This window comes from Ailuropoda melanoleuca, chromosome 3 (assembly GCF_002007445.2).
Source record: "Ailuropoda melanoleuca isolate Jingjing chromosome 3, ASM200744v2, whole genome shotgun sequence".
NCBI lineage: Eukaryota > Metazoa > Chordata > Mammalia > Carnivora > Ursidae > Ailuropoda > Ailuropoda melanoleuca.
This window is the reverse complement of record NC_048220.1, coordinates 119,989,877-120,013,906: the sequence shown is the minus strand read 5'-3', so window position 1 is coordinate 120,013,906 and position 24,030 is coordinate 119,989,877. Positions and strand designations below refer to the sequence as shown.

General features: G+C 37.9%; 1 protein-coding gene across 1 annotated transcript in view; it reads left to right on the top strand.

Annotated features, from left to right (window-relative positions):
• SPEF2 (sperm flagellar 2) overlaps nucleotides 1–24,030 on the top strand; it is a 166,326-nt gene that overhangs the window by 27,795 nt on the left and 114,501 nt on the right. Inside the window, exons 7-10 of the mRNA XM_034657019.1 lie at nucleotides 3,733–3,919; nucleotides 11,199–11,387; nucleotides 17,838–18,025; nucleotides 20,996–21,164. Coding sequence (XP_034512910.1) covers nucleotides 3,733–3,919; nucleotides 11,199–11,387; nucleotides 17,838–18,025; nucleotides 20,996–21,164 — 733 coding nt within the window. The remainder of the gene's footprint in view (nucleotides 1–3,732; nucleotides 3,920–11,198; nucleotides 11,388–17,837; nucleotides 18,026–20,995; nucleotides 21,165–24,030) is intronic.

Sequence of the window (24,030 nt, the reverse complement as noted above, 5' to 3'; positions counted from 1 at the left end):
TCGTTAAATGTTTTGAAGATCATCCTGTACAATACGGCTGTGAACGTTCACTCTGCTTGTGTTACTGCCTTTGCCAACCACCCATCTGGAACCTAGGTCTATCGATTAGCTTTAGAAACCCCAAACAAGAGCGGGTTAAATTAGATGTAAGTTCACCTCTCTCTCATAACAGAAACCAGAATGTAAGCAGCTCGGGGCATCTGCTGGCGCTCCAAAATCATCAGGGACTGAGGCTTTCCTTTAGCTCCACTGTCCTGTTGTGTGGTTTTTGTCCTCAAATTCACATTCACAATACAAGATGGCTCCTGGGGCTCTTGCCATTTGGCCCACGTTCTAGATATAAGGAAGGAAGATAGGCAAAAAGCAGTTATCTGAAAGAGCTGAAATAGCTCCTTTTAAGAACCTTCCCAGAAATCCCAGGTAACATTCGTGCTTATGTTTTATTGGCCAGAAATCAGTCACATGGCCACACTTAGCAGAATGGGAGGCTGGGAAATGTAGTCTTTAGCTGGGTACATTGTTTTCCTGAATAAACCTGGGGCTCTGATTTGAGGAAAAAGGGAAATAGCTGTGTCTATCACAGGTTCTTTTTTTGCAGAAGCCTCCACTTGGTCTTGCCAGAGATTAACACTGGGGGGCATTGAAATATAGACATCCTCACTTCGATTCTCAGAGCAGCAGGATAGCGCCTGGGGTAGCCAAACTCCCTGGACCAGTCACCGGTGACTGTAAAGCTTCCTCTGGGATTCCAAATCCCTCTCACTATGCTGCACAAAGGGCATTTTCTCTAATGGCCCCAAATAAAGACTGTTGGGAAGCATGGGTCTGGAGCAGACTTTTAAAGAAAACAAAAGTTATGCTACAGTATGGCCTTTGTTAAGCCCCTTTATTAATCCTTGCATTAGTTCATTCTGAATTTTTAGCTTAGAATCAAGTATGTTCTTGGCTCTTTCAAAAACTTCACACTCCTTGATTCCACAGAGCACTAAAATCTCATAAATTGACCATAAGGAGCAATTTCTGCAGCTGCTGGTTTCACAGCCTGCTCCTCAAACAGTTCCTCAGGGATGGCCCCTCAAAGTCCATCTTTTGTCTTTTGTGGAAGAACAATACATTGTCTCGGTGAGAGCAATGCACAATTTCCCATGGCTTGCTTTTCCCCCACATGCACAGTCTTTATTTTCTAACAGAAATAATAAATGCTGCCTACTTCTTTTTTTTTTTTAGCTGAGATTGTTGGCTGCTGTAATTTGACACTCGAATCCATAGATTTATTTTAGATTCTTCCTAGCAATTGCTTTTTAAATATACACAAATTTGGCCAAGGTTCCAATTACTAGTAATTCATACACACCCAATTATTAACTCTCCGGGGGCCTGACAAGCAGATATAGAGCAAACATAATTATTGCCCTCAAGAAACCCACATTTAGGAAAGCAAGTATTTAGTCAAGTAAATATCATGTAGGTTTCTTCAGACCTTAATTGGAATGAGACAGCAGATGGATGGGTGGAGGACAGACTGATTGATATATAAAGAAGAAGCAACATATTATGTGTTTTAAGCCATGGGCAATCCAAAGCAAATTCTTTTAAACAACACATTTGAGGGATGCCTGAGTGGTTTAGTTGGTTAAGCAGCTGCCTTCGGCTCAGGTCATGATCCTGGGGTCCTGGGATTGAGTCCTGCATTGGGTTCCTTACTCGGCAGGCAGCCTGGTTCTCCCTCTGCTGCTGCTCCCCTGCTTGTGCTCTTTCTCTTTCTGACAAATAAATAAAAAATCTTTAAAGCAACATTTGAGTAAAAACATAATAAAAATTTTAAAGGATGGTCTAAAAAGTTATGCCACATAATTTTTGTAAGTACTTAATTGTTCTAATTCTTAATAAATAGGGTTAAACTCTGTATTTGATCTTACTAAGGCTTTGGTAGCTACACGATTTCTGCTCAAAGACTCTTAGTGACAAGATACAACTGAAGGTTGACCCCTGCTGATAAAATAACCAGAATTTCAGTGTGTGATTTTTTTTTTTTAAGAATTACTCTGTATCTTACTTCTTAACATATCATTTGAAGTTGATCATACATCAGCTACATGTCAGGACTGTGAGGCACCAGAACAGGGAGAAGTGTAATAGGACACTCTTCTTATGAGCTCAGAGTTCATCTGGGAGCAGCAAATGTACAAATAATACCATATGATCTATACTATAGACATGCAATTGTAACCTCATTAAACATGAATTAACTATGCTTTTATAAGAATACTTCTCTCTGTACAGGAATTGATGACAGTTTAGTTCCTACATATATTAATGTGTCCTTGGCTTTTGCATAAGATAGTAAGTTGTATTTTAAACTGAATACGTTAATAAATTATAACATAAAAATATAATATTAAAACATTATTTATTGGCAGCTAACAAGGTATATCTTGTACCATGTACTCTTGTATTCTGTTTATTTTGTGAAGAGGTATGCAGATGAGAATTGATTATTTGATCCTTATATACATAAAAATGTATCTTTTACTTCTAAAGATAACTTTTGAACGAATCTGTAAATTTTTTTTGGCTTTATCTAGTTTATTCTTTTAACTGTGATATAATTGACTTATTTATATTAGTTCCGGGTGTATAGCATAATGGTTTGGGATATTTGTATCTATTGAGAAATAGTCACCAGGAGTCTAATTAAAATCCATCACCACACATAGTTACAAATTTTTTTTCCTTGTGATGAGAGCTTTTAAGATCTACTCTCTTAGTAATTTTAAATGTACAATACAGTAGTATTAATTATAGTCACAATGTGGTACTGTATGGTGACTAACATAATATAATAAAAAAATAAAAATAAATAAATAAATAAATAAATAAGGGGAAAAAAAAGAAAGAAAGAAAACAATGCCAGAGGTGTCAAGGGTTGGAGAAATGGGTGAGGTGGTCAAAAGAATCTGTAAATTCTTGTCCTAAGCCACCATTGTCCCACCAAATTGAGTGTATTTGCTTTCTGTTGGTAACACCACCAGGCTTTTCCTGATCCTTTAACTTTGGACATGAGGTAAGACAGAACCAATGTAGGCCTTCTTACTTGGGTCTCCATGACTTGGGCAAGAGGCAAGGTCAGTCTTGTGCTGGCCAGTGTGGCATGATGAGCAAGGCATTTTTCAGCTGCCAAGCTTCCAGTAAGAGCTGGGCCACTGGTCTCAGCGTTCAGAAAGTTATTGGGAGTTCATAGAGCAATTTGCATTTGCATGGGGGAGAGGAGGGCTGTTGTGGATGGAGCCATCCACGGAAGCACTCTCAGTGTCCTGACGTTAGGACTACAGGTATGCCTTCCCTGACACTTTGGTTATCAATAATGTGCTTACTCTTGACTCAAAACATGGGAGGCAAGAGGCCTAGAGCCAGCAGGCAGAAGAGGGAGAGAACCTCAGATCCCTGGGCACAATGAAGATCATGAGAAGTGAAAGAACAAGTAGGCAGTAGGCTTAGAAAGAAGGCTATGCTAATGGCCTCCCAACATGAAGTCCAGAAATGAGCCAAATGGAATCTAATGATAAGCTATGGGTGTCACAATGAAGTTCTAATATTTGCTTTAATGCTTGTATTAATAAAGTAACAGAGCATTCAAGGGAGAATTTTCCTGAGGTCTTCCTCCATAGTCACAAGGAGTGGCATGTGATTGCATTGATTTTTTAAAAATCTAAATAAAACTATTATCCTTAGTGCCTCCAAGACTTCTTTAGAAGCAGCAGGCCAGACAACTACTGATTTGTTAAACACTTATTCGGATGATGACTATATTAAAAAAATCCAAAAGCGCCTTGAGGAAGATGCTTTTGCACGAGAGCAAAGGGAGAAAAGACGGCGGAGACTGTTAATGGACCAGTTAATAGCCCATGAAGCACAAGAGGTAAAATATTTAGATACTGCTTGAATAATAGTGCTGGAAAGTTTGCAAAATTTAGTCTTTTATACGTACATATATGTATCTTCTTTATTTATTACCTGTTACTCTGAATCAAATGTCAACAGAACACATTCACATCATCACAGCAAATACACTCAGAAAAAGAAATCTACAAAAAAACATTTACTAAGTAATCTGAAATCTGGTGATGGTATACAACATCATGAATGGACTTAATACCACTGAATTGTACCCTTCAAAAATGGTTGAAATGGTAAATTTTACATCTGGTATATTTTCCCACAATTAAAAAAAAATACTGATCAAAAAGGAACCTAAAATATGTCAACCATGTGTATCTATTGTTGATTTTGGAGGTAAGAGGAAACTTTTTCCCAGTTCTTTTGAGGTATACTTGATAAATAAAAAATTGTATATATTTAATGTGTACAGTGTGGTGTTTTGATATATGTATACATTGTGAAATGATTGCCATAATGGGACTAATTGACGCATGCATCACCTCACATAGTTAAATTTTTTGTGTGTTTGGTGAGAATGCTTAAGATCTACTTGTATAAGTTCAACTTTTTTAGATTGACATGTAAGTGGGATTATGCAGTATTTATATTTTTACATCTGACTTACGTTACTTAGCATAATGTCTTCCGGGTTCATCCATGTTGTCACAAATGGCAAAATTTCCTTCTTAAGGCTTAATAATATGCCATTGTGTGTATACTCCACATTTTCTTTATCCATTTATCAATCAAGGGACACTGAGGTTTTCCCATATCTTGGCTATTGTGAATAGTGCTGCATTAACTATGGGGATGCAGATATCTTTCTGAGATATTGATTTCATTTCCTTTGGATGTGTACCCAGAAGTGGGATTGCTGGATCATATGCTAGTTCTATTGATAATTGTTTTGAGGAACCACCATATTGTTTTCCATAGAGGCTGTACCAGTTTACATGTCCAGCAGCAGTTTTTGAGGGTTCTCTTTTCTCCACATCATTGCCAGCACTTGGTATTTCTTGTGTTGTTTTTTTTTAATGTGATAACCATCATAACAGATGTGAAGTTATATGTTATTATGGTTTTGATGTAGCACTTCCCTGTAATTAGTGATGTTGAGGACCTTTTTTCATATACCTATTGGCCATTTGTTTGCCTTCTTTTAAGAAGTGTCTATTCGGGTCCTTTGCCCATTTTTAAATTAGGTTATTTGGGGGTTTTTTGCTATTAAGTTGTTTGAATTTCTTATATACTTTGGATATCAACCAAATGTACATTTGCAAATATTTTCTCCCATTCTGTAGGTTGCCCCTTCACTCTGTTGATGGTCTCCTTTACTGTGTAGAAGCTTTTTAGTTAGATTTAATCTTACTTATGTATGTTTGTTTTTGTTGCCCGTGCTTTGGGGGTCATATTAAAAAGAAAAAAATCATTGCTTTAACCAGTGTCAAGAAGTTTTTTCCCCCATACTTTCTTCTAGTAGGTTTATAGTTTTGGGTCTTATGTGTAAGTCTTTAATCCATTTTGAGTGGATTTTTGTATACAGCGTGAGTTAAGGGTACATTTTCATTCTTCGGCATGTGGACATCCAATTTTTCCAGCACCACTTGTTGAAGAGACTGTCCTTTCCCTATTATGTAGCCTTGGCACTCTTGTTGAAGATCAGCTGACTGTACAAGCATGAATTTATTTCTGCACTCTCTATTCTATTCCCTTGGTCTATATATCTGTTTTTATGTCAGTATCCTACTCTTTTGAATACTGTGACTTTGTAAAACATTTCAAAATCAGAAAGTGTGATGCCTACAGTTCTGTTTCTCTTGCTCAAGATTGCTCTGGCTATTTGGAGTTGTTTATAGTTCCATATGAATTTTAGTATTTTTTTACTTCTGTGAAAAATGCTATTGGAAATTTATAGTGATTTTATTAAATTTGTAGATTACTTTAGGTATTATGGACATTTTATCATTATTAAGTCTTCCAGTCCATGAACATGGTATATCTTTCCATCTGTTTGTGTATTCTTCAATTCCTTTCATCAAGGTTTTATAGTTTTTAGTGCAAAGATCTTTTACCTCCTTAGTTGAATTTATTCCTAAATATTTTATTATTTTTGATGCCATTATGAATGGGATTTTCTTAATTTCTTTTTCAGATTATTCATTGTATATAGGAACACATTTTATATACGTGATTTTTATACATTGATTTTGTATCCTGCAACTTTACTGAAATTTTCAGTTTGAACAGATTTTTTGTGTTGCCATTGTTGTCTTTAGAGTTTTCTGTATGTAAAATCATACCATATGCAAACAGAGACAATTTTACTTTTTCCTTTCTAATCTGGATGCCTTTTATTCTTTTTCTTGTTAATGGTGCCGGCTAAGACTTTCAGTACTATGTTGAAAAGAGATGGTGAGAATAAGCATCTTTGTCTCATTCCAGATCTTAAAGGAATGCTGACAAACTGACAGCTTTTAGCCTCATATCATTGATTATGATGTTAGCTGTGGGCTTGTCATATATGGCCTTCATTATATTGAGTTACATTCCTTCTCTACCTTAATTTGTTGAGAGTTTTTATCTTGATGGGATACTGAGTTTTTTCAGATGCTTTTTCTGCATCTATTGAGATTATCAGAAAGGGAACTTTTTAATGAAAACAACATGGAGAAGTTGTTAGTCCTCTCAGTTTGGTTATTGGTTTACTCTAGTGGTTCTCAAAGTGTGATTCCTGGACCAGTGGCATCAGAATAACCTGGAAATTTTTAGTAATGTAAATAATTGGACCTCACCTCAGACTTACTGAATAAAACTCAAATCACAGCTTTGGGGTGGGGCCCAGTAACCTGTGCTAACAGGCCCTCTAGGTAGTTTAATGCAGCTATGGTTTGAGAATCACCCATCAACTCTTAAATTGAACACATGTTCACTGAGTTTCTTCTATGAAAGAAGTTATCCCAGTTTAAATTTAGGGTAGTGGCAGTGGAGATGGAGAAAAGTGGCTTCAGGAGCTATTTTAGTAGTAAAATCAATAGGTATTAGTGGTTCATTAGACACAGGGCAGTGAAAAAGTGGGGTGAGACGCCAGATGTCACGGTTGGGCAGCTGGGTGGATGGACGTGGCATTTGCTGCAATATGGAAGACGATGCAGAGGAATAGACTTGGGAGGAAGGTGATCTGAAATGTGAACGTAAATAGGACAAATTTGCATGTCTAAAATTTGAAAGACTGGCTTCTCATAAGTATGAAGAAGTGAAATTACTTCTCCATGGATTCACTCCTTTATTCAAGAAAAACTCCAAAAAAATGAAAAAATAAATAACTGTCATCTCTGTGCTAAAAAGTTATTTCTTACTTCAGATTCACATGATTCCGGCATGTATCCTCACTTTTACTTGATAGTCTCTCTTTTAATTAGAAGAATTACAGATTCTGGAAATTAGATGATTGAAGAGTAGATTATAAAATAACTACCTATTTCAAGTTTCATTAAGTAGCAATGGAATTTTGAACACACTTCCATTTGTGTTACAACCTACTTGTGTATTGGCTGCTAGGCTTTTTTCTATTTTTTTGCTTATATAATCGAGACCTGATATTTACCTGGAAAATCGGGTGCATGAATTCTTTCTGACTTTCCTCACTTTGTACCAGGATGCTATTCACATTGGTTTTTCAAGGCTCTAGCCGGAGATTTGTTTAGGAATCCAGCAACCTAAAGGACATTAAAGTGAGTTAGTGCTCTGGATATTTTCATCCAGGGAACTCTTTCTTTTCAGGGTTTGGGAAAGCTGCTATTCTTCCAATCAGCCTAGGGTACACAGCAAGCGACCTCCACTCCCACTGCCTCCTTTCTATTAAGTGTAGTGTCCCCAGCCTCCCTGCACAGCTGACACAAGTGCCCCATGTCACAGTGGTGGACTGTGAAATCCCCACGTGCAACATGGCCTGTTTTCCTATCCATCCTTCTCTCTTCCAAAACTCCATTTGTCAGGGCTGGGATTTCTTTTGCTTCTCTCAAGTACCTGCTGCCTTTTGAGAGCATGACATGGATCTGCTGTCAGCCCTGGATGCTTTTATTCTGGCCCTATTTGTACTGCATCTACCCACAATGCCTCTAAATATCTCTAGCTTCCAGGTTGTTGTGGTTTCCCCCTGGGGTTTGTATACACTGTTCTAGCGGAGCTTGTGAAGAGAGAGCCAGAGACCTGAACTCAAGTCATTAGCCTGCCTCGTGACTTACAAGAAATGTGACTACATGACTGAAATGATGAGACTTAGGGTCAGAAAGATCACTTTGAGTTTTTCGGATGGGTTTTGAAGAAGGGTGGGGGGAAGGCATGGTAGAGGAGGGGCTGATATTGTTCACAGTAGGGACAGTGTCCCATAGGTATAGAATGGAGTACGGGGTGATTTAGAAACATACACAGGAGGTTAAATAGACCACTTCTTCAAAAACTGGATATTGGGAATGAGAAGAGAGGAATAAACTTCGGATGGCACTAACATTTAGGTCAGCAGTCATAGCTTTATAGGGTCATCAGCTGAGATGGGGACATACTGGGGGAGGACCAGGACTGAAGGGGAGTTGGTGAGTTTAGTTTAGGACTTGATGGGTTTAAAGTACTTCATAGGCATTTAAACGGAGATGCTCGAACTGTCAACCCGACTGAGCTCCCAGCTGGTTCTGTGGTCATTTAGCTAGCATCTTGGCTGGTTCTTGAGATTTGCTCCAACTCGACTATCTACATCTTCCCAAACCTGTTCTGCATTATTTCCTTGGAACCTGTGTTTGAACATCAGACCCCAACCCGACTTCCTAACCCAAATGCCCTAGAATATTTAGCTTCCAGGTCTTTCCTGCAGGACCCCATTCCTCCACAAGAGCTGCTCGGGCATCTTCAGAGTTCTGAGCGTGGCACAGAGCAGGGTAAACCCCTGGCTGCAGTTCCTGGGGGAGGCAGAGGGCCTGGTATTCAAATTGAGGGTATTTTGGATTGTATATCTGTCTAAATTTCCCCCCAAATATAATTAAAAGAGAAAACCTTTTATTTTATTCATTTCAGATATAGGATATTTCATCTATGTTAAGGGTTAAACAGACACTCAGTGAGCACCTAACCATAGCCTGTATCTTTCTATGAGAAAATGTGTTCCATACATCCCAGTGAAATTTTTGGGAAAAAATCTATTTCTAAAATATGAACTACTTGTACAATGGAATAAAAATAATTAAATCTTTTCCACTCAAGTTTTGGGTGCAGGTCTTAATGCACTTGATGGTTCTTCATATTAAGGCTTCATATCCATAGCATTGACTCAGCATTCAACAGTAATTTCCTTTTCTTTTTCCCTTTCTAACTATAATGTGTTGTCAGTAATCAAAACAGTTATGACCAATCCAGTTTGTTCTTTATAAGGGTCAGAATGACTAGATCTCATCTGGACAACTAAATTGCCTTGCCATATAAACAACCAAATTATAGAATATATTCTATACTAATTGTAGAATTCACTTGGAATAATAAATCAAGGCTATATTTTTTAAAAAATATGTGCCTTATGTACCCAAAACCACCCCAAAATGTGGTAGGCAGTTTGGGCTGGGCTCAGCTATGCCGTCCTTTTGCTGGTCTCAGCTGGCCTCTCTCATGTGTCTTTGGTCAGCTGGTGTGTTGGCTGGAGCTTCATGGGGTCCAGCTGGGAAGACTGGAACCTCTCCCTACATGGTCTCATTTTCTTGCAGACCAGAAAATGTGGTGGCAGTGGTGGGATGGGATTAAAGAAAACCAGAGCCCATGTGTGAGGGACTTTTTTGTTGTTTTTTGTTTTTTGCTTTTTGCTTTTTTGCTAATGTCCCATTGGTCAATTGAAATCGAATGGTTACCCCATAACCCGAATTTAAGGAGTGGAGAAATATATTCTACTTTTCGATAAGAATAACTGCAGGATACCATTGCAAGGATATGGATGAAGAAAACTGAAGAATTCGTGGCCATTTTTACATTCTGCCTCAGCTCTGCTACTGGATCTCAAAAGGAAACAAATGATTAATATTAAAGGTTCTAGAATTTTATCGTTAGATTAGACATATGTTTTAAAGTTGTTGATGATTTTATTTTTTATCTTATATATGTTACTAAAAAACTCATGCTTATTTTCAGTTGAAATTTTATTTAATCTACATTTTTGTATAATTCCCAGGTTCAAGTTTTGGAATTTACTAGAGTGTTATTATTATTTGCATCCAGATTCTAAAATATATAGGGTATGTCTCCCATAATCTCATAGTGGCAGAAATCATTTGAAACAATGTCACTAATAGTGCTAGATTTTCTTCCTAAGTAGTTGGATTATTGAGTGTTAAATGGACAACTCCAAGGTTTCAGCATTCTTTTATGTCTTCCCCCTTGAGAAGTTTAATTACCTCCTCCTTCCACATGATGTCTCTGTTTAGACAGAATGAGAGCTTGAAGGGGTTTTGGAGATCATCTTCCACCTAAACCCCTCATTTCACCTGTCAAGAAGTAGGCCCTGAAAATCCAAGTTACTTGTCCAAGGCCACACAGACAATTCATGGTATAACTGGGTCTTCAATGGCTTCTGATTCCCAATTTAATGCTTTTTCCACTGCTCACGTACTGACTCCCCTTCTACTCTCTTAAAATAGACAAGAGAGCCAGGAGAATGCATCTAGTTTCGCTTTCAGATTACAACCAATCAGATTTTCTGAGACAAGCAGTAGGTCCTGGCCCCTTAGACTCTCCTCCAGTCTTCCCATTCCATCAGATGGCAGCTTTTCCTCACACAGGTAGTGAGATGTCCACGCTGGCAACTAACCGGATCTGCCACCTTCAGCCAAAGTCTGCATTTTTTTTACAACCAGTATGTATTTCAGGAATTTCAAATTTCTGAAAACATGCTTATAAATTGAGAATCATAAACTTTGTTTATAAAACCTTGAAAACAGTCACCTAAATTATCTTTAGTGGATTTTAAACAAAGCAATAATTCATCTAAAATAATTGTGACTTGCAAGACCCTAATGCTTCCAGATACCAAGACGGTACAACCTTTGTTGGAAATCTTCAATTTTATAACTTGATTTTTGCCATGTTCAAATCTAAATCAAGTGACAGAAGTAGATGCTGAGGAATACTCTGCCTTGTGCACATCATTTATACATAGGCTTCTTAACCCAATGGGAAATTTGGACATGGCCTTGACAAATAATTGGCTCCTCCAATGGTGTTTTCAGGAGGCGTATCGGAAGGAGCAGCTGATCAACCGGCTGATGCGGCAGTCCCAGCAGGAGCGCAGGATCGCCGTGCAGCTCATGCATGTTCGGCATGAAAAGGAAGTTTTATGGCAGAACAGAATTTTCCGAGAAAAACAGTATGAAGAAAGACGACTTAAAGATTTCCAGGATGCTCTTGATCGAGAAGCGGTAAACAATAGCTCCCTTAAAAATCTGTCTAAGGTTACTTTTGATCCTTTCTACCAAGTCAAGGTAAACAAAGTGGCCTTTAGTTGGCAGTCACTTAGAAAGAGCTAATTTTTATATGACTTCTCTCTTATCTCCCCATTTTTATTTTTGTGTAACTACATTGACAGTGCATAGAGTTTCTACATATTACACTCTCCCCCTTTAGTCTTGATTCTACCAATATTTGATGTTCACCACCCATCCTTATGTCCACGTGTCTTTGGTCATTTTGGTTGCCTGAAACGCATTCTCCAGTAGATTCCTCAACGAGGGCTCAGGGAACAATATTCCCTGTGTGTTGTATTGGATATTGTGTATTGTATACTGATAACAGTATATGCCTTTTATACCTGATTGTCAGTTTGCTGTATATAAAATTCCTAGTTCACATTTTCTTTCCTTGAATATTTTCTTCAGGTAAAAGTGCTATTGTCAAAAAGATTAACGATAATCTAATTTTCAATTCCTTGGGTGATTACTCCATTTTTCTAGATGTATACAGAACTTTATTTTCCTTTAAAATCTGTTAAGTTTACTAGGATGGTATTGGTGTTCATTATTCTAGGTGAACATTCTCAGGCAGTGAGAGCATCTTTAAGCTGCCTCCTTTTTATAAGATACCATCAGTCTTTAATAAATAATTCCTTGCTTTCTGATAAAACAGGGTTTTATCAGGCCCATAGTGTATTATTCCTTCCTCCAAACCCAAATAGGCCACTTATCCAGGGTACTCTGGTTGACTGTATTTGAGAATGTCACATAGGCACCAAGATCCAGAAGGATCGAGGCCCTTTTGTAGCTCTGAAAATCAAAATATCTAATCTTTTGATTATTTAATACATTAATATTTTTCCTTATCTTTATGTATATATAGGTTCTGATCATCAAAATAGGTCTATTTTATCAACGGATTATGTAGATTACTTCTTGCCTATTTCCTACTGGAGATATTTCAGATTTATTCAATCTGTTGGTCCAGATTTGATTGAAGAAATACAGAACTCATGGGAGTGGCCCTTTAGATAGCCTGTCTTTACTGCCATAAAGTATTCACAAAACTAGGCTGAATAGAAGAGAAAACCTGATAAAAAATAGGAAGGGAATGTTTTATTTATCATATTCATGGTTTACACTGTGATATTCCATGAAAATAAATATAGCTTTTGCCAAAATTATGCAATTTTTAGAAATATCATTTGAAAGTCAGGAAAATGGTGCTTTTGCCTTTCGTAGAATAGACATAGCTGAAATGTTAGGGGTAGGGGTGAAGAACTAATGCCTCCATGACTCCGTGAATTTGAGCTGCAGGATCACTGATTTCAAGAGTCCTCTTCAAGAGCTGAATTATCTGGATAATTGTTTCATCCCTCTTTTTTGACAAGAGTGAACTTGAATGGATTGAATGGCATTTGCTTACATTACAAATGATGTGTTTAGCTAATCTTTCTAAGTGCCTATTGAAAAATATGTTTGCTTCAAGCCCAGTTAATGAAGTGCAGAATAGCAAAGCGTTTATAGCAGGACTGGGCTCACTGTGATAAGAAGCACTACCTGCTTTTTTCTTTAACTAGGCTTGAACTGACTTCGGAGGATTGGGACGTTCGGGCCTGCTAGAGCCTCAGAGACCAGAACTGTGAGGTTCTGTAGCATCTGAAAAAAGTATATCCCTTCCTCTCACAATGATTACCTTTCCTTAAAGCTGAGGTGTCTGCTTCCCTGGCACCCCTCTCTGTGAGGTGGCTGGATTTCATGGGTTATCTCTGCAAACACTGAATTTATCACCTCCTACATCAACAGTGGCTGGTGTGTAAGTAGGAGCCAAAGAAATAAATACTGAATTGAAGTTGCCAGAGGAACACTGTTACCTTTCTTTTCTTCGTAGTCTCATGCACAAAATAAACAAAATACATTTTGTTCGTCACAGCAGATCATTCTATAGACTGCTTCACTTTTGTAAAGAAGAGAGTTTTTTAAATTGTTTTTATTACTTGTTACTGGTTTTTTTTTTTAGTTTCTGTTATTGTTTGTGGTGGGAGAAGGAGGAGAATTCTAGAAATACCTTTAATCCTATTACAAATTTATAAAGTCTGTTAATGGGGCACCTGGGTGGCCCAGTCAGTTAAGCATCCGACTTTCGATTTCGGCTCAGGTCATGATCTCAGGGTCATGGGATCAAGCCCTGCATCGGCCTCCACACTCAGTGGGGAGTCCACTTGGGATTTTCTCCCTCTTCCTCTACCCCTCCCCCAGCTCTCTCTCTCTTTCAAATAAATAAATATTCAAAAAAAATTAAAAAATAAAAAGTCTGTTAATGATACAGGCTATTATAGACTATTAATAATATTATCAATATTACTAATCTGCTATTACATGGTCCCTTTCTGTTTAGTTCTGCTGCGGAAGTACTCTCCTGGTTTTCTTCCTATTTCATTGGATGCCCCTTTTTGGCCTTCTTTGTAGGCTCATTCTCCTCTAATACCAAAACATTCAATGTCAGGGTTCCTTAAAGCTCACTTCTGGGCCTCTTTCTTTGCTCCTCTGTTATTTCCTCAGACAACCTCTTAATGCATAACCATGGTACATAATTGCTGCAGTAGACAACTCATGCATTTGTGTCTTGTCCTCTGCGGTAAAGACCCGTATGCTCAGCTGCTCTCCTGACATCTCTACTCCTATATGTCAGCGACACCTCAAATTCAACATGTTAAAGCCAAATATATGACCCTTTCTACTAAACTGGTCTTTTTCAAATTTCCGTATTTCCATAAATGGCGACCCTGTTTATTCAGTTATACAGGTGCAGAACCTCAAGAGCCACTTGAACCCTGCTTCACCCTCTCTTCCATATCCAAAACATCACTAAGTCCTGTCAATTCCATGTGCTAAATCTCTCTTCAATCTGTCCATTTTTCCCCATGTCCGCACCACCACCCCACTCTCTGCTGCTACTACTATTACTGCTACTACAATGGCCTCCTTCCTCCATTTTGAGTGACTATGAATTAGCAACTAATTGGGGTATGCAAGAACGCAACATTCTTTATATTGTTTAAATCACCCTAAGCTTGAACTCCAGCAGTCCACCTCTGCCCACAGAGCTGCACGGTACCCCAGGCCACAGGCCAGGTCATCAGAGAAACACTGCCCAGCCCGTTGCCTTTGAGACCTCAGTTATCCCAGCCCACACATTGCCTCCTGTGGCACATGTCTTCACAGAGGCTGTTCCAGCTTTTGTTGGTCCCTCACATGCTCCCTTCTGAGTCAGTGCTGCTCCCTAGGAAGTGCCAGGGAGTGGGTGCACATCTCTTCCTCTTCCTCTTTGCTATCAAAATCTTCCCCCCTCTCCTCTCCCTTGGAGTGACCTAGATTAATTTGCCTTTGAGTATAGTCCTTGAAAGTGAGAAGGAGTTTCCAACAGTTTCTACTTTTCTGTCCTGAAGACGTTCCCTGGAGCAGGAGTTTAAAAAGACCTGTTAGAAATGAAGGAAGGGGAAATTAGAGATGACTTGGACAAATTACCTGCCCTACTATCATTTCCAAATCCTCCTCTGTTGTGCAGCCGGAGGAATCTTCTTGACTCTCAGTTTTGACCATTGCCCTCATACACAAAAACCCACCAATGGCTTCTCTTCGACCAGATCCCTGCTTGTACCTTGCTCCCTTGTATCTCCCGGACTCTGGCCATACTGGTCAGCTCTCAGATCCTCAAACAAGTCATTTCTTCTGCTATGCCCCTTCTTGCCTCATGCCTTTCCCCAGCTAATCTTCATCTTTCAGAGCTCTGTGCACAGGCCACTTCTTATCTAGGTCGGGCCTCCTGTGGTGGGTCATACTCCGTCGTCCTTCCTGATGACACGTATCATACAAGTATACATTCATTGTGTGGCTTTTTCACTGCCTCTCCCACTGGATGTAAACTCACGAAGAAAGGGATCATGTTCGCTTCTGCTCACTACTGTTTCCCCAGGGCTTAGGCCAATGTCTGGTACATTTCAAGAAAGGCTGGGGTGGTGGTGGTGGGGTGAGCAGTAGTGCGGAAAGGGAGACAGAGAGAGAGAGAAAGGGAGAGAGAAAAAGAGAAAGAGAACTTTGTGTTGTCCATCATCAATTTTTGTCTGTTTTGGTTTTGTATTTAGATTAAATCTGTTTATCTCATCCTCTAAGGTAATTGGGCATCTGTTCTATATTAAGTGTTTCTGATTTCAAATTTCTATTCTACCTATTAGTAGTAGTAGTACTTAATTATAATAATATTTAACATTTTTTGAGCACTTATCGTGAGTCCAGCATTGAGCTATGTTTATCACATGCATATATAATTCTCCCAACAGCCATCAGAAGTGAACACTATCCTTGTCTACATTTTATTTTATTTTTTTTTAAGATTTTATTTATTTGACAGAGAGAGACACAGAGAGAGAGAGAGCACAAGCAGGGGCAGTGGGAGAGGGAGAAACAGGCTTCCCGCCGAGCAGGAAGCCCAACGCGGGGCTCGATCCCAGGACCCTGGGATCATGACCTGAGCTGAAGGCGGACGCTTAACGACAGAGGCACCCAGGTGCCCCTTTGTCTACATTTTACACATAAGGGAAACAAGGCTTAGAAAGCTCGCCTTCACACAGCCTGTCATTGGTGTAAGCAGGAGCACAGCCAGCTCTAGCAGACTCCAGAGTCTGGGCTCATAACCACCAAGACTGACTACCTCCCACAGACTTCCTTTTTCCTTTTCCTTCTTTCTTTTTTTAGGGCTTCAACCCAGTTTGCTGTAATGCGACAGGAAATTGTGGTGGGTTTAGCACAGGGAGGCGGGGTGGGGTAAAGGTAGAAGACTAGTAGCTAAAAAGAAGGAAGGAAGACATGGAGGGAGGGAGAGAGCCCTGAGGTGAAAGCTGCTGCCTTCCTGCTAGGATCATTCCACCGGTCCCTGCAAGACTTGGGTCCCTTCCCACCGAAACGTTTCCGCCTGCTTTACAGGCACTCTGCAGTCAAGCACCTTCACACTCGCAAGTTCTCATCTGGCTACTCCTGCTCTTTTAGCTGCCTCTTCCTCTGACCTCTTCACAGCTGAGGAAGCACACCGTAACGCTTTGTACTTAAACGGTATGCTTTCCCCAGGAAGACGGGGCCTACAGAACAATACGGCAATAACAAAGTCTGGTGTGATTCCTGCACTTGCCAAATGTCCAGGACTGACCTCAGGGGTTCACCCAGCCCAACCACTTTCCCAATAAAATAAAACAAATAAAATTAAAAAAAATAACAAAAACAAATGAACCTTCCACTTAGTTCAGTGGACAAAAGCAGTCCATTGTCAAGCATTTAGTCATGTGTGAGTAATATCATAAGAAATATTTGCCCCAATGGGATGGTTTGGTGAGTTTTTCTGTGTATGCCAAGTCTTCTTAATACCCCACTTCACGCTGAGAACATGGAGGCTGAGGGAGGCTCGGGCTAGGAGCCTAGGACTTGACTTCTGTCTACAGGCTGGGACTTGACTGATGGCAGCTCCTCCAAGGCCCAAGTTCATGTCCATTTTATACTCATCGGGTTAAGTTACAGGAGGCAAGTCTTGTTTCTGGAGCATGTTAGCACAGGATGGAATTTCTCAAAGAGCTGGGATAACTATTCGAAAAGCAGCATTTAGTCATGCTGAGTTTGACCTTTGCACTTGGTGTGAAGAAAGGGTTTCTCTAAACAAAATAATAGTGCAAACCAAAGCAGAGGGTCATGACAAACTGTATTTCATTACTTTCTGCAGAAATAAATGTTCTCTATGAGTGCATTTTACCAATTTATTAAGGCTATAACAGCAAAATGGTTTTGTTGTTGTTGTTGTCTAAATACATTTAACATTTGTTGATGCTTGTGAGAAATTCTCAAGCCAGTAATATCAGGAATCTTTCAAAATATTTTGTAAGTATAAATCAGTATCGTAGAACTCTGTCGCTAAAAGACGGGGGTGGGGGGTGACATTGGTCGGGCCGAGCAGATAGGTCAGGTTAAAGCCCTTAGATGGGTTCCAAGGGGCCAGCTGTGCTAGGGTCTGGCACAGACTTGCCTGTTTCTCTGTGATCCCTGACTATTAGCAGCCCATGAATCAAGGCTGCTTTTTCAACACTTAAGATCCAATTTATCATTAATCTACATTGGGCTTTCCACAGTTAGACCACTTTTCTCTGTATTATATTTGGCTGATAAGATAAGCTAAAGGTGGAATATTTCCGATACCGTCTTTCCATCATACTCAGCAGTAGAGAAAGACAAAGCACTCTTTCATGACTAAGTTTTTCTTGGTGTGAGAGGATGTTTTGTTCTATTTAGAGATTTTTTTTGCCTATTGAAATGATAATATTATTTTCATGTGAATCATCACACAGTGACATCGCCTTAAAAATGTCTTTGCTTTCTTAGGCTTTGGCCAGACAAGCCAAGATTGATTTTGAGGAACAAGCCATCAGAGAGAAGGAAATTCATGAACAGATTGCTGTGGAAAGAGCTCAAGCTCGTTATAAAAAGCATTACACAATATGTGCAGAAATTTTGGACCAAATACTTGATTTGTCCACTAAAGTGGCAGACTACCGGATGTTGACAAATAAGTAAGTGTTGTTTTTTATAATCACTATAGTAGAGACATCACAGAAAGTGAGAAAGGGTAAGATTGTAGTGTAGACACTCAGTTGATAAGAGAGACAAAAATTTTTCTTGAAAAAACACTAAGAAGTGGGGTCCAGGATACCTAGATTCCACTGATGAGCCTTATTTAAGGTATATTTATGTATCTTTTAACATTTAAACTTTGTGTCTAAATTATAATTTATAAAAACAATTATGATAATTTATTTGAAACACTTGGAACTTCCTAAAAGACTGGAATTACTTGAAGATTATTTTACTGGTCATTAAATCTATTTATTTTCATTGCACTTTATTTGTAAAAGGAATGCATTTCTAAGGAAATATTCAACAATACAAAATATATTAATAATATGCCAGAATAAGAAAAAGGAAAATCCAAATTAAAATAGAAAGTTAAGATCAAGGGATAAACTGGCACACAGTTATATTGGCAGCAGGAGATTTGTCAGTTGCTGCAACTGAGCTGCAAACTTTATCTGAGCTTCCTGATGGCCAAAGTAAAAAGGGAAATACAATCTGTCATGTATTTTCTTTTTTCCATTCTTGTTCCTTACAAAATATGGAACTTTTCTTGGCACTCAGTTTAGAACAATAGTTCACTCATGTGGTACCCTCCCCTAAGATGCTCTGAGTAGTGTGGTGGATCTAGCGGAGAATGTCCTCAGGAATATCTGTTAAGCAAATATATCATCTGGCTTCATAGACTTATTTCTTACGACATTCCTTGATGAAAGCTAAAGGGGAATGACATCACAATAGATCTCAGTGAAAGTGATTCCACAAGGACAAAGATAAGGCGACCCAGTTAAATGTGTACACATCTCAAATTACCTAGACTGAGATCTTCTTGAGAACCCACTGTTTTCCACAGTGGCTGCACCAGTTTACATTCCCACCAACAGCACACAAGGGTTCCCTTTTCTCCACATCCTTATTTTTAATTTCTTCTCTTTCTGATACCAGCCATTCCAACAGGTGTGAGTTGATATCTCATTGTGGTTTTGATTTGTGTTTCCCTGATGATGAGTGATGTTGAGCATCTTTTCATGTACCTGTTAGCCATCTTTATGTCTGCTTTGGGAAAATTTTAAAAATTGGATTGTGTGCTTTTTTTTGCTATTGCGTTGTATGAGTTCTTTATAGTTTGGATATTATCAAGTATGTGATTTGCAAATATTTGCAAATATTTTCCCCAATGCAGTAGATTGCTTTTTCTTTCTGTTGATTGTTTCCTTTGCCTTGCAGAATCTTTTAAGCTGGATGTAGTCACACTTGTTTATTTTCGCTTTTGTTGCCTTTGCTTTTGGTATCAAATCCAAAAAATCATTGCCAAGACCAATGTCAAAGAGCTTACTGCCTGTTTTCTTTTAGGAGTTTTATGGTTTCAGGTCTTACATTCAAGTCTTTAATCCATTTTGAGTTATTTTTTGTGTATTGTTTAAGATACGTGTCTTTTAATTGCAATTGAACACAACAGTGACACATATATTTTATTAGTCTACACTGCTACCAGTCAAGATAAACTCCTGTTACCTCATTGAACAAGATATTATCAGTATATATTTTTTTCTAAAGCTCAAGTATATTTTTGGTATCAGCCTACTCAGAAGAACTGACTTTTTAGACTGCTTCTTAAAATTATTAATATTCAGATAATAGGATATTAACTAAGTAACTGGAAGATTAAGTTTTGGACAATATGTAAGTTTTGATCACTTACTTCACCATAGAAACCAATGCCATTTCAATAATTCTGATGTTATAATATTTCTATGCCCGAGCTTATTGATTTCTAAACTTCCATATCTCTACAAAGTAAGCCTTAGCAAGTATAAATATTTTATTAATGGAAAACATAAGGTGATTATATTTGAAATTGTACTTTTAATTGAAATACTACTTTTGTTATTATGGCAAAACATACATCACAAAATTTACCCTTTTAATCATTTTAGATACACACTTCAGTGGCGTAATACATTCACATTATTGTGCAACCATCACCACCATCCATCTCCAGAACTTTTTATTATTCCAAATTGAAGCGCTGTACCCATTAAATAACTCTCCAGCCCCTGATAAACCTCTGCTCTACTTTTGATCTCTGGGAATTTGTCTATTCTGGGTATCTAATATAAATGACGTAGCATATGATTTGCTCTTTCAGCGTCTGTCTTATTTCATTTAACCTAATGTCTTCAAGTTTCATCCACGTGGCATGTGTCAGAATGAAATAAATGAAATATTACTTGTTTTGTTGTAATTTCAAGCTCTAGTCCAACCATTTCTAGAGAAATCATCAGAATCATGTCAGACTCCTTCCTTTGCATTTTGTTCTTCTTGAAGTTATTTGCCCATCAACCTGTCCTAATCACTCATCAGACTTAAATAGAAATAGTTACTGAAAAATAATTTCAAAGGTTATCAAATATACAATAACAATAAAACCACCACACATTTGATTTTTCTATTACGAATTATTTGCAAATATGGAAACCAACTATCCTCCTAAAAGGGCTTTGGAAAATCCTCAGTCTGTTCATTTTCCACAGGAAGACACTGATATTAGAGCATTTAAAGGATTTCCTAAGATTGCACAGCCATTTAATGTCATAGCTGGGAATTGTTTTAGAAGAACCTAAGTTTTAGGATAGTGTTCATTATTTTCAGATATATTGTTCTGTTAGGGCACAGTCATTATGAAAGCTTGAAGAACCAGTGGCTTGAAGTAACGTTGATTCATTCACACCTACTAGATTTGAGACATTCTACTAGTCATTAGCAATATACAGTAATAGTAAGTGGAATCCCTAGCCTCAAACGGCAGACCATGGGGAATGTATATGATAATAGAAAGACTAAGGTTTAAGATGTATATTTGACTAACCATTGATTCATCTCTACCTTTTTAAAAATCTTTTTTGCTATAGTATGATTCCATATAAGTTGATGCATGATTGGAAGGAACTGTTTTTTAATGGAAAGCCCATATATGAGCAAGCCTCTATTAAGCATCTACCAGCTAAGCCCTCTGCAGAACAACTTATAGAACTGGAGAAGAGAGACTTGCTCGATAGCAATGATTATGAAGAATATAAGGTACTTAATAATACAGAATAATGAAAGAAAATGCAATATAATACATGGTGTTTCTTTAACATTAATTAATGTCATTTCATCCCTATTAATAAAAAGGACATTTTATATTCGCCTTTTCCCTTGGTTTAATTTGTATTTATATACTAATTTTTAAATGCCTAGTCTATTCATAATCTGTTATCTATTACTCCCAGTAATAGTAGGAGAGCGGTTTGAAAAAAATAAAACATAATACATTGTGAGGGCTGATAGATTTTAGAATTTTTAAATATTTTAATTTATTCATTAGCATTTTCTTTGTCTGAGCTGTCTACCTTTGCTACAAAAACCCTTGTATAAAGATATTTCTTTAGTAATTTATTAAAATAGTATGTAGTTTTTAGAGGCATATGGAAGAGGAGAAGGTCTGAGTTTTAGGAGTAGCATAGATTAAAAAAAACTTTATTCAGAGATTTGAAAAAGTAGTGGGTGCCACTTGAGCTTAAAGAGCTGTTTAAAAGGCTTTGGGGTCAGACAGACCAATGTGAGACCTTGGGCAGCCTGGGAGAGACTCAGTTTCCCAATTTTTGAAATGGGGATAATAATATACCTACTTTATTTTGTTATGAAACTTATTTAAGATAATACGTGTTAAATACTTAGTCAAGTGCACTGCATGTTAGATACAAATAATACATATTAATTTCTTTCCTCACCACCCTGCTCTCCCAGTGAATTTCATCTCACCGTTAGGAAGAAAGATGTAAAATTAATAGTTATCAGATGGAAGTTCTAGGTAGATACACATCTGTGGAATGAAGAATGAGGCCCATTATTATATCATTGAATGAGTTTATAAGGGTAGTAAGTGCAACATAGAAAAAAGAGAAAGAAGAATGATTTGACCTAATCATTTGCTAATATTTAGCAAATACACAATGAATGTTTGTCAAAAGGATGCATGATTCAAAGTGAATGAATGACAATGAACAGGGAAAAGTGTTTGACCTAATCATTTGCTGATATTTAGCAAATACACAATGAATGTTTGTCAAAAGGATGCATGAATAAAATGAATGAATGACAATGAACAGGGCAAAGTGTGAAATAGCACTATTATGTAAATATTGAAAAAAGATAGATTTATGGGGGCACCTGGGTGGCTCAGTTGGTTAAGCATCTGACTTTTGATCTCAGCTCAGGTCTTGATTTGGGGTGGTGGGTTCGAACCCCACTCTGGGCTCCATAAAATTTTTAAAAGTTTTTAAAAAGATGAATTTATGATAAAATGATAAGGAAAGAAAGTGAGCTTATGAGAAATTAAATGTACATCATTGTAATTGGATGAATCTATATTTGTATCATTAAGAGAATTTTTATTTAAGAATTGACTAGAACTTTACGGGATATACATGCAATTTTTTTGTACGGTTGTGGAATATAGTAGATCTAGTGTGTCAACCTAAAATATCATGCTACATAATAAATGCTCTGACAGTATTAAAATATGTGAAGGTATATTTTTCTGTTGTAAATTAAAAGTCATTTTATTTGACAGATTTTGCTAATTTATAGAATATTTATTTCTAAGTTTTTTCTTAAACAGTTCTACCTACTCTATTCTTATTGCTTTCATAAATCAGGAGACCTGGTAGTCTGCAGCTTAGCAAAGATTTGCCTTTCTAACTTTTTTCTTGTTTGGGAAATCATTACCACAGGAACATGCTTGTCTTACCCACATCCTGAAGCAGATGGTATGTTTCTTTTGCAGGAAATTATAAACTTTTGTTAGGAGTATGTGAACGTCTAGCAATACAGTTTATTTTGTTTATAGCCTTTGCTGTTTTCCTAGAAATGAAAATTACCCTAGGATTTCTGATATATGTTTATATGCTCTGTTCCTTTTGACTTTATGATGGAAAATAGACCATACACAGGTGTTAGGATATTACTGTAAACTATCCTATTATCATTGCCTGTTATTAGAGCTTTTGTCTCTTCAGAAACTTGTTATACTTTCTTGCGTACAAGTGAAAAATAAATGCTTTAACTTATATAAACTATATTATCTGGCATAAATAGCCTTTCATAGGAAGAAGAGGGGCAACAATCGGGGGCTTAGCTAAAGGAAACCATTGTCCACGTTTATCATTGCTAAATTTACTCGGGATTTTTCATCCTTCAAGTAAATGCATAACTTAGAAATTAGTCTTTGAAGAGTTTACATTCTTAACATACTCTATTGATACACCCAGACCCAGCATCCTGAAAGAACGGATACATCCGGGCTTCAAGCCCACACTTTTAAAGCTCTGTCAGCGTAAGTCATGATGCTTAAAATTTTTAAATATCACACCTAGAAATAGGCATAAAAACACATTTTTGCTCATGTACACATCATATATAGAGGCTAAAATTTGACCCTTATTGCTTAACATCATTTCCTAAATCATCACACTCTATAAACTGGATACACATGAGAGAGGTCTAGTTCCAGAATGGTATGGCCAGGAACATCATTTCTCTCTCCCGAGAAGGAAGCGGGAACAGCCTCACGGAGCAGCCAGGACATCCGCTGTTACAGGACAGCCATGAGCTACTCAGTCCAGAGTGGGGAGGAAGCTGATAACCCAGTGGATCTTGGGCAGCAGGCTAAGCCGGGAGCCCAACTGCCCGAGAGCAACAGCTGGTCCAGCACAGCCCCCCCTCCCTGCCCCCAGCAGCCAGGGGTTCTTGACTATGCCGTGGACTCCTCCTACTAAATCCCAAACCTCCCCAGATGCGGTCCTTTTCATGATTCTTACTGGCAAGTTACCCAGAATTCCACAGCCTTTGACTTTTATAGAAGCTGCTTATTAGCAGTTACCTCCTGAATGAGTTTGGGAGT